The 11,189-nt window shown below is 39.1% G+C and overlaps 1 protein-coding gene across 1 annotated transcript; it reads right to left on the bottom strand.

Moving 5' to 3' along the window:
* Positions 1 to 9,380: 9,380 nt before the first annotated feature.
* LOC103556561 (olfactory receptor 9K2) lies at positions 9,381 to 10,331 on the bottom strand. Its single transcript, XM_008528719.2, has one exon. The coding sequence runs from the start codon at positions 10,320 to 10,322 to the stop codon at positions 9,381 to 9,383; it is 942 nt and encodes a 313-aa protein (XP_008526941.2). The 5' UTR covers positions 10,323 to 10,331.
* Between the last annotated feature and the right edge of the window lie 858 nt (positions 10,332 to 11,189).

Genomic DNA, 11,189 nt, shown 5'->3' with positions numbered 1-11,189 from the left:
GTTTATTGAGGTGAACCTGTATTGCAATGAATTTCCCTCTTAGGACCACTTGTACTGCGTCCCAAATGAGTTGGTATGGTGTGTTTTCATTTTCGTTTGTCTCCAGATAATATTTGATTTCTTCTTTAATTTCTTCAATGATCTATTGTTTGTTCAGTAGCATGTTGTTTAGTCTGCACATTTTTGCCCCTTCTCCTGGTTTGTTCTTGTAGTTTATTTCTAGTTTCATAGCATTATGTTCAGAAAAGATGCTTGATATTATTTAAACCCTCTTGAATTTGTTGAGGCTTGCTTTGTTTCCCAAGATATGGTCTATCCTTGAGAATGTTCCATGTGCACTTGAGAAGAATGTGTAACCTGCTGTTTTTGGATGGAGTGTTCTATATATATATATATATCTATTAAGCCCATCTGGTCTAGTGTTTCATTTAATTCTATAATTTCTGTGTTGACTTTATGTGTACACATTGGTGTTAGTGGGGTGTTGAGGTCCCCTACTATTATAATATTGCTGTTGATATCTCCTTTTAGTTTTGTTAATAGTTGCTTTACATACTTTGGTGTTCTTGTGTTGGGTGCATATATATTTATAAGTAAGTGTTATGTCTTCTTGGTGGAGTGTCCCTTTTATCATTATAAACTGCCCCTCTTTGTCTCTCTTTATCTGTTTTGCTTTGAAGTCTACTTTGTCTGATATAAGTATGGTGACACCTGCTTCCTTATGTTCATTATTAGCTTAGAGTATCATATTCCATCCCTTCACTCTGAGTCTGTGTTTGTCTTTGGGGCTGAGGTGTGTTTCCTGGAGGCAGCATATTGTTGGGTCTTGTTCTTTAATCCATCTTGCCACTGTGTGTCTTTTGATTGGAGAGTTCAATCCATTTACTTTTAGAGTGATTATTGAAATGTGGGGGTCTAATGCTGCCATTTTATCACTTGTTTTCCAGTTATCTTGCATTTCCTTTGTTTCTTGTCCTATGATTTTTGGACTACCAATTCAGGTAGGTAGTTTTCTATATTGGCTTTCTTCTCATTTGTAATTTTTGTCTTTATTCTTGTTATTTGTTTAGTGGTTACTGTGTGGTTTGTATAAAACATCTCATAGATGAGATACTCCATTTTCTGATAGCCTCTTATTCCCTTAGATTAAGCTGTTCCATCCCTTTCCTCTTCCCCTTCTAGTTTTTTATTGTCAGATATTTTTTCTTCCTTCTTGTGTTGTGAGTTTGTGGTTAAAATGACAAGATTATATTTATTCTTGGTGTTTCCCTTCCTTTTATCTTTAATGTTATCCTTAGCCTTTGCTAACCTGTCCTGGTGGAGGGCTGCAACTTTCCGGTTTTGTCTTTCTACTTATCTCCTTTGCTGTGGGTTTTGTAACCACTTTCCTTTTTTTGTTTTTTTGGGTATTAGAGTCTTGCTGAGCATTTCTTGTAGGGGAGGTCTTGTGGCGATGAACTCCCTTAACTTTTGTTTATCTGGGAAAGTTTTTATCTCTCCATCACATTTGAAGGATATTTTCACTGGATAGAGTATTCTTGACTGAAAGTTTTTGTCCTTCTGAGTTTTGAATATATCATTCCACTCTCTTCTAGCCTGTAAGGTAGATGCTGAGAAATCTGCTGACAGCCTGATGGGGGTTCCTTTGTAGGTTATTTTCTTCTGCCTGGTTGCCCTTAGTATTTTCCCTTTGTCATTAACTTTCGCAAGCTTCACTACTATATGCCTTGGGGTTGGTCTTTTTACATTGATAAAGTTTGGAGATCTATTAGCTTCTGTCACATGGAGTTCCATCTCTCTCCCTAGGTTTGGGAAATTCTCAGCCATTATTTCTTTGAACAGGCTTTCTGCCCCCTTCTCCTTCTCTTCTGCCTCTTAGATGCCTATAATCCTTATGTTGCATTTCCTAATTGAGTCAGATATTTCTCGGAGAGTTTCTTCATTTCTTTTTAGTCTTAGTTCTCTCTCCTCCTCTATCTTCAGCATTTCTATGTTCCTATCCTCCAGATTGCTAATTCTGTCTTCCACATTATTCACCCTACTTTTCAGAGAGTCCAGATTTTTCTTAATCTCCTCCATTGTGTTCTTCATCTCCAACATTTCTGATTGGTTCTTCTTTATAGTATCAAATTGTTTTGTGACATAGCTCCTGAACTCATTGAGTTATCTATGTGTATTCTCTTTTAATTCATTGAGTTTTTTAATGATGGCTATTTTGAATTCATTGTCATTTAAGTTATAGATTTCAGTGTCTTTGGGATTGTTTTCTGGGTACTTGTCATTTTCCTTCTGTTCTGGAGATTTAATATATTTTTTCATACTGCTTGATGGCGTGGATTTGTGCCTCCACATAGAGATAGAGTTTAGTTACTGCTTCCACTTGCTTCTACTGGAGGCGGGGCAGCAGCTATGTAATCTGAACTGACCAGAATCCCTGTCAGCTGTTGCTGACTGGACCTGGGCCCCTACTCATAATCACAGTGGCCTTGTGGGGTCTCTCATCAGCTGTGGGGACAATCGCAAGGGGGCCTTGGGTTGCTGGTGCCTACTGTCACAGACCGCCTAGAAATGCTCCCTCCTTAGGGTCTGCAGCAGTGTTATGGGCTTTCACAGTGGCCAGCAGCAGGTTCACCTAGACTCGCAGCTCTTCCACCATCAGGGCCTGCAAGATCTCATTTGTCCACTATGGGCCACAGCAGAGCTATGGGTATCTACTGCAGTCTGTGGTTAGCTCACTCAGCTGTGCTACTTCTGCCTTAGGGCCTTCCAGCCTTGTGATTGCTGGGTGGGTCCTCTCCCCTAACACTGCACAGAGGCTTTCCCTGCAGCTGTTGTGGGACTGTGGATTTTCCCCCTGGACCACAGAGCAGTCTCAATGGGGCTCCAACCTGCCACCACCCACTCACATGGTCCCTCTGGGTCTCCCTTGCCCCTTTGGGGCCACAGCAGGGCTTTGAGTGATAGAGGAGGCTGGTGGGTTGCTGCACCAGCCAGGTTCCTTTTGCCCCAGGGCCTCCCAGCATTATGAATGCTGGGAAGGGCCTTTCCGCTAATGCCAATTTGGGGCTTTCCCTGCGACTGCTGTGGAGCTGTGAATTTTCCCACTGGGCTAAAGAGCAATCGAGGGGGGCTTAGGTAGGCTGTAGTCACTTGTTTCCACCATCATGCTGCTGATGCATGTGCACACCCACCCTTGGTACTGTGGTGATGCTATGAGCATGTCAGCCAGTAGAAAGTTGCCTGGAGGTGCTAGGCTATCTGGGGTTCGGAGAGTTTTCACTTATCTCCACCTCCTCCTAGGGGGAAGTCCATGCACCTTCCAATGTATAGCAGAGTGGGTTACTCAGGCATCCTGAGATGCTGTGTGGATATCATTTGTTGACCAATGAATGTTCAATTAGTTGTAGTTCGAAGAGGGAGAGACAAAGAAAACTGCTCACTCTGCCATGTTTCTGACATCACCCTCTGGGGAATTTTTTGATTTGGAATTCCTGGTTATTTTTCAAAACATCATTATTAGTACCTAAATAACATGCTTATCCAAAACAGTATGCACATAAAGAACTTCTTCAAACTCATTTAGGGCCTTCCCATTAAATTTATAATTATAGCTAATGGTAGTGTCAATAACTAGTAGTGTTTTCTTAATTTAAATGACAGTGTTTATGGTGGTGAATCTTCACTCAACTGCTGCCACAATAACAACAATTATGATAAAACGAATTTGCCTACTCTTAACATTGAAATTTTTATACAATAAGTATATTCTATTGCCTTGAGTAGTTTCCTGTTTTTTGGGCCAAATTAAAGCTTTAGTCCAAAAAAAGACATTTCTGAAAAAAAGACATTCGTTGCTCTAAAATGCAAGTCCTTGGATCTGAAAAAGCAGCTCTGTTCACTATTTTTTCTTAAATACCTTATTGAGGAATAATTGATATAAAATAAACTATGTTCATTGAGAGTGTACAATCCTGTGAGTTTTGACAGTTTTATACATCAGTGAAACCATCACCACATCAAGATACGGAACATTTCCATCACCTCCAAAAGATTTATCATGATCCTTTTTAGTCCAGGCCTCCTGCCAACTCCATTCCCAGTTAACCAGTGATCTGATACATTTTTTGCACACACACAATATGCACTTTTTTCTCTCAGGCTTCTTACACTGAGTAAAATGATTTTGAGATTTATTCATTTTGTCATATGTGTAAGTAATTCATTTTTTTATTGATGAGTGGTATTCCATTTTCCATTCTACACATATATCAAATTTTGTTTATGCCCTCTTAAATTGATAGGCAATTGAGGTGTTTTCAGTTTTTTAGATATTGTGAATAAAACCAATATGAACATTCACATGTATGTATTTGAGTCAAGGCCAATTCCATCCCTCCCTTCTCAGCCCACCATGATAGAAAGTCCACTTGTTCAGTCAAGTGCTGACAAGAAAATAGGGATTCCTCATCCTCTAGACTCCAGTCAAGGCTACCATATCTCCTTGAGAGTAGCAGACTGCACACATTTTTTATCTGCTCCAGCCCCAGTTTTCAGAGTCTTTATTCAATGTTTGGAGTTCTCTTCCTCTACCCAGGCCCATTCATACAGTAGAAGTTTTACCCAAGGTATGATAGGCCAAAATAATGGGGCCCCAATTTCAGTTGCCCCAGCTCAGATGATAGAGGTTCTACGCCAAGAGAGATAAGCTTAAAAGAACATAGGCTACCAATCTCATCCAGCAACCTGCTCATAAAGCAGGGGTGACACACTGAGGGAACTGGGCTACTGTTTTTGCTCCAGTTCCAAAAAGGTTGAACACAAGCTTTACTTAGAATGAAAGGCAGGCCATAACAACAGAAGGCCCCAAAGCTCTCCTCAAGTGAACTGACTTTATTTGGAACAAAGTGTTGGAAAGTTCAAGCACAAGTGAACTCACAAACATAACAAATATATGGTGATAAGCAATTAAGAGGAGGCTGGTAGCTCCATGAGAGCAAAAGGAGCCTCCTGCAGCTGGAACAAAACTCAAAGACTGGCGTTAAGACTATCATTGCAAAGGGGACCTAATTTAATTGGATGTTGCTGTAGAGCAACACATGTCCCACATGTTTTCAAAACAACAGGAGAAGAAGAATTAGTAGAAGCTATCTGCTGGGGTAGGAAATGTACAGAAGAACAACAGCTCACAAAATGACCAGAGAAGACACAGCCAAAGGCAGCCCTGATTAAACCCCTCTCATCCAAGAGTAACTGTGCACAAGCCTAAAGCTGTGCCTCTAAGAAATGACAGCAGAGTCTTCTCCAAGCAAAGACAATTCAATAAAATATTCCAGCAAATTCACTAAAAAATGAAAAGGCAAACAATCACAAAAATATAGAAATTATTTTTTTTAATTATTCTGGAGTTTAAAGGTACAATAACTGAAAGAGTGTCATGTCATTATAATCACACAGTATGTGGCCTTTTCAGATTGGTTTCTTTAACTTAATAACATGCATTTACAATTCTTCCCTGTCTTTTCACAGCTTAACAGCTGATTTCCTTTTAATGCTGAGTAATATTCCACTGTCTGCATGTATCACGGTTTATCCATTCACCTACTGAAGGACATCTTGGTTGCTTCCAAGTTTTGGCAAATATGGATAGAGCTGCCATAAACATCCATGTGCAAGTTTTTGCATGGACATAAGTTTTCAGCTCCTTTGGGTAAATACTAAGGAGCATAATTGCTGGATCTAATGGAAAGAGTATGTTTAGTTTTCTAAGAAACTGCTAAATTGTCTTCCAGTGTGGCTATACTAGTTTGCAGTCCCACCAGCAATGTGTAACGGTTCCCATCGCTCGCATGCTCACCAACATTTGACGTGATCAGTGTTCTGGATTTGGGCCATTATAATAAGTGTATAGTGGTGTCTTATTGTTGTTTTAATTTGTATTCCATTATGGCATATGATGTGGAAGGTCTTTTCATTTGTTTATCTGCCATCTGCATATCTTCTTTGGTGAGATATCTGTTAAGGACCCTGGTCCATTTTTTAATCAGGTTGTTTGTTTTCTTGTAGCGGAGTATTCAGAATTCTTCTCATATTTGGATATTGTTTATAAGACATATTTTCCGCAAATATTTTCCCCAGCCTGTGTCCTTTCTTCTTATTCTTTGGTAATGTCTTTCACAGAGCAGAAGTTTTTGTTTGTTTGTTTTTGAGGAAGATTAGCCCTGAGCTAACTACTGCCAATCCTCCTCTTTTTGCTGAGGAAGACTGGCCCAGAGCTAACATCCATGCCCATCTTCCTCTACTTTATACATGGGACGCCTACCACAGCATGGCTTTTGCCAAGTGGTGCAATGTCCACACCCAGGATCCAAACCGGTGAACCCCAGGATCAAGAAGTGAAACGTGCGAACTTAACTGCTGTACCACCCGGCCAGCACTGGAGCAGAAGTTTTTAATTTACTGAAGTCCAGCTGATCAATTATGGATTGTGCCTTTGATGTGGTATCCAAAAAGGCATTGCCATACTCACAGTCATCTAAATTTCTTCTATGGTATCTTCTAGGAGTTTTATAGTTTTGTGTTTTACTCTTAGGTCTATAATCTATTTGAGTTTATTTTTGTGAATGTGTAAGGTTTATATCCAGGTTCACATTTTTCTATGTAGATGACCAGTTGTTCCAACATATTTTGTTGAAAAGACCATCTTTTTCTCCATTGTGTTATCTTTGCTCTTTCCTCAAAGATCACTTGACTATATTTATGTGGCGCTATTTCTAGTCTCTCCTTTCTGTTGCGTTGACCTGTTTTCACTCTTTTGCCAATCCCACAGTCTCGACAACTGTAGCTGTACTCAGTCACGAAGTGTTGTATGTCAGCCCTTGGATTCTGTTCCTCTCCTTCAGCATTGTGTTGGCTATTCTGGGTCTCTTGCCTCTCCATATAAACTTTATACTCAATATCTGAAGTTTGTCAATATGAACAAAATACCTTCCTGGGATTTTGACTGGGATTGCTTTAAATGTATAGATCAAGTTGGGCTGAACTGACATCTTGACGACATTCATGTATTCATGAGCACAGAACATCTCTCCATTTATTTAGGTTAATTTCTTCCATTAGAGTTTTACAGTTTTCCTCCTACAGATTTTGTACATATTTTTTGAGAATTGTAGGTAAGTATTTTATTTCGGGGGGGGTGCTAGTAGAAATGGTATTATGTTTTTAATTTTACATTCCACTTGCTCATTGCTAGTATATGGAAAATGATTGACTTTTGCATATTAACCAGGTATCCTGCAACCTTCCTTTAATCTCTTAGTAGTTTCAGGAGCGTTTTTGTTATTTCTTTCAGATTTTCTACATACACATTCATGTCATCTGTGAACAAAGATATGCTCTTTTCTTCCTTCACATTCTGTTTACCTTTTTGTGTTAGTTTGCTAGGGCTGCCATCACAACATACCACAGACTGGGTGGCTTAAACAATTTTATTTTCTCACAGTTCTAGAGACTGGAAGTCCAAGATCAAGCTGCTAGTGGATCCCGTTTCCTCTGAGGCCTCTTTCCTTGTCTTGCAGACGGCCATCCTGCAAACTGCTGAGAGCGCCTTTATTTTTTATTTGTTTGTACCCTCACCCTGCACATCATTCAAGTTCAGAAATGATGAGACACACCTCCTTCAGTATATGCTAACCAGTTAATACGTTCTGTGTATTTTCCCTGTAACTTCTGAAATTAGCCTCTTTTCATTTACCTTGGCATACTTCAAGCCCACTTCAATAGCAAGGACTAATACAGTAGTTTCCCTCACTCCAATCTTATCCCCTTTAAATATATCTCCCACTTGGCCCTGAAGATATCCACTGATTACCAACCACATGCTTTCAGGTTCCCACCTTGAAATCTCTGTGTTTTTCTTTGGCATATCATCTCTGGATTTTAATTGTCTGTCCAAGGATGTGACTTTTACAGTAAATTGTAAGCTCCCTACAGAATGAGGTTATTTATACCTGCACCTACAACAACGTCAGAACATATCACACATGTAGTCAATAAAATTAATCAAATAAATTAATACTCAGAGGCAAAGATTAATAAATTTTCACACTATTTTGATAACTGTTGTGTTTCTATACCTTTATTAAATATTCCTCACAATAATTAACACAGAAAAAATTACGAAAATACAAATTAAGGGAAAGATTGCTTAAAAATATTTGTGTCTCTATCTCCCACTTTCATTCTTATTTTTTTTGCTGAGGAAGATTTTCCCTGATCTAATGTCTGTGCCAATCTTCCTCTACTTTGTCTGTGAGTCACAGTCACAGCATGACTGACAAGTGGTGTATGTCTGCACCCTGGATCCAAACCCATTAAACCAGGCCACCAAAACAGAGCATGCCGAACTTAACCACTGTGTCATGGGGTGGGCCTCCCCCATTTTGGTTCTTTCTATTAGGTTTCAGCAACTAGTAGTGCCTCAGAGCACTCCACAATGTCTGACACACACAATATACAATTTTCCCAGTTAATGTAAGTAATGAAGGTGAATTATTGTTTGTTTCTTCATATTGTCAATTCCTATCAATATACCACATACAAATATTTGATTCAAAGTAATAATTCAATAACCATTTAACATGCTAAAGAAACTAGTTATAAAATTGGGAAATATTTTATTTAAAAAAGTAATTTCAGGGGCCAGCCCCACAGCTGAGTGGTTAAGTTCACACACTCTGCTTTGGTGGCCCAGGATTCACCATTTCAGATCCTGGGCGCCGGCCTGTGTCCTGCTTATCGGGCGTTGCAGTGACAGCATCACACAGAGAGGAGTTAGAAAGACCCTCAACTAACAATATATAGCTATGTGCTGGGACTTTGGGTAGAAAAAAATAAAAAAGAGAGGAAGATTGGAAATAGATGTTAGCGGAAGGGCAATCTTCCTCACCAAAAAAAGTTAAAAATTAAAAAAGAAGTTGGGTATTATTGTCACTTATCAATGATTGAATGTAAAAGAAGGAGCAATTCCAAAAACAAACACTGGAAAAAGTATTGCCTAAAACTAAATAAAATATAAAAATAGTGTTCAGCAGTATGCCATAAAAATAAATGGGAATCAATCCTGTGAAATAAAATGTTATGTAAGATCAGTGGGAGAGCTCATCTTGAAATACAGTTCTCTAATGTTCAAGAAATCTCCAATATACATGACGTTTAGGATTAACAATGTCTCAGAGGGAAAAAAAATAATATATGGGAATGGTACATCACCTTGAAAAAAGCTTTGATAATATTTTTATGATGTTTGGGAGAAATATTCATTAATGGCCAAAAGGAGTATGAAATAAACAGCCACAACTCCTTTGATGGGAAAGAAACAGTAATCAAAGAATAGTATTTTTCCTCTCTAGGATATTTTTTAGAGCATCTTTGACATCTTTGTTTCTCAGAGAGTAAATCAAAGGATTCAACATGGGAGTGACTAAGGTGTAACATAAGGAGGCCACCTTACTGAGCTCAGGAAATCTGTCAGGAGTGAGATACATAAAAAAGACAGCTCCATACAGCACACTCACGACTCCTAGGTGAGAGCTGAAAGTGGAGAAGGCTTTCTTACGTCCCTCAGTGGAGCGTATCTTTAGAACTGTGGACACAATATACAAGTAAGAAACAATAACAACTATGATGGTAGGCAAGATAATGATGCTGGATAAGGAAAAAGAAACCATTTTATTGATAAAGAGATCAGAACAAGATAGTCTCTGAAGTGGGCGAGTATCACAGTAAAAGTGGTCGATGGCCCGAGAAGCACAAAAGGGTAAAGTAAATGTCATGCTGGTCTGAAGAACTGAACTGATGCAGCCACAAAAATAGGAACCAGCCACCAACTGAGTGCAGAGACGTGTTGACATCTGAACAGAGTAAAGGAGTGGGTTGCAGATGGCAATGAAGCGGTCATAAGCCATGGCTGCCAGGAGAAATCCCTCAGTCACAATGAAGAGGGCAAAGAGAAAGAGCTGGGTCACACATCCTGCAAAGGAGATGGACTTGCTCTCAGACCAGAAGTTGACCATAGCCTTGGGTGCAATAACAGATGAATAGAAGAGATCAATGAAGGAGAGGTTGCCTAGGAAGAAATACATCGGTGTGTTCAGCCGGGGATCTGTCATGATAATGGCCATCATCCCAACATTCCCTAGAAGGACCATGGCATAGACGAGCAGAAATAGTAGGAAGAGAAGAATGTAGAGCTCTGTGCGGACCCTGAATCCTACAAGAATGAAGTCAGTCACTTCTGAGTGATTACTTGTTCTCCTGTCACTCATGGCAGAAACCTGCTGAGGGGCAGAAGTTAAAGTAAACAAAGAACTCTTGAATTTGATCCTAGCTACAAATAATGTCTTACAATATTAGAATATCCAAAGCTATTCTATAATCATTATTCATTTTAAACTTACAAAATTACTGTGACTTAAATTTAAGCCAATTCCAACTGACGATAAATCAGAAGGTTAGTTTTATGCTCTAATTCACACAAGCAGTGGAATTAGATCTTTTTCCTCTGAATCTAATGCAATGCCTTTCCATTGAAATGCCTTTCACATTTGCAAGTATCACTTCTGTATACATTTCTGACTCATGATTTATGCACTAAATTCAATGACATGAAGCAGTGATTGGAACAGAGCACACACAATTTAATAAATGACATTTGGGAAGCAATTTCAGTGTCTGGATTTGGAGACACAGACAGTTTCAGTAGTCTAGTTTAGGAAAGCATAAATCTGAGGGTTTAACTTAGAGTATCAGCAGATATCAAGAGAGGGGCTAAATTTAAAAACTACTTAAGAAGTACAACTACTTTTTGTGGGTAATGGAAACTTTGGAGTCTGATATAAGTTACATACACACTAACACAAAAGTTGTGCACAACCAAACACGAAAATCATTAGCACTCGCATGCTAGGATTTCTCTCCAAGACTGGCCTCTGAAGCCCTTTCATAAGACAATCTCACTGCATTTCTGCAGCCCACGGTTCATGGTTTTTTAAGAAGAGGCCTACAGGTAGTCTAGATGGAAGCATTACTTTAGATACATAAGACACACATGAAGGAATTGTTGATTGCATTCTTATTTACCCTGGAGATAACCTTCATAGTCATCATTAATTCATTTGCTAAACAGCTCAACT

This window comes from Equus przewalskii, chromosome 5 (genome assembly GCF_037783145.1).
Source record: "Equus przewalskii isolate Varuska chromosome 5, EquPr2, whole genome shotgun sequence".
NCBI lineage: Eukaryota > Metazoa > Chordata > Mammalia > Perissodactyla > Equidae > Equus > Equus przewalskii.
The sequence above is the reverse complement of the archived record's forward strand: the minus strand, read 5'-3'. Positions and strand labels throughout refer to the sequence as shown.

What these genes read in the sequence shown, in the direction of transcription:
- LOC103556561 (XM_008528719.2), bottom strand. Translation starts at nt 10,322, where the DNA reads ATGAGTGACAGGAGAACAAGTAATCACTCAGAAGTGACTGACTTCATT.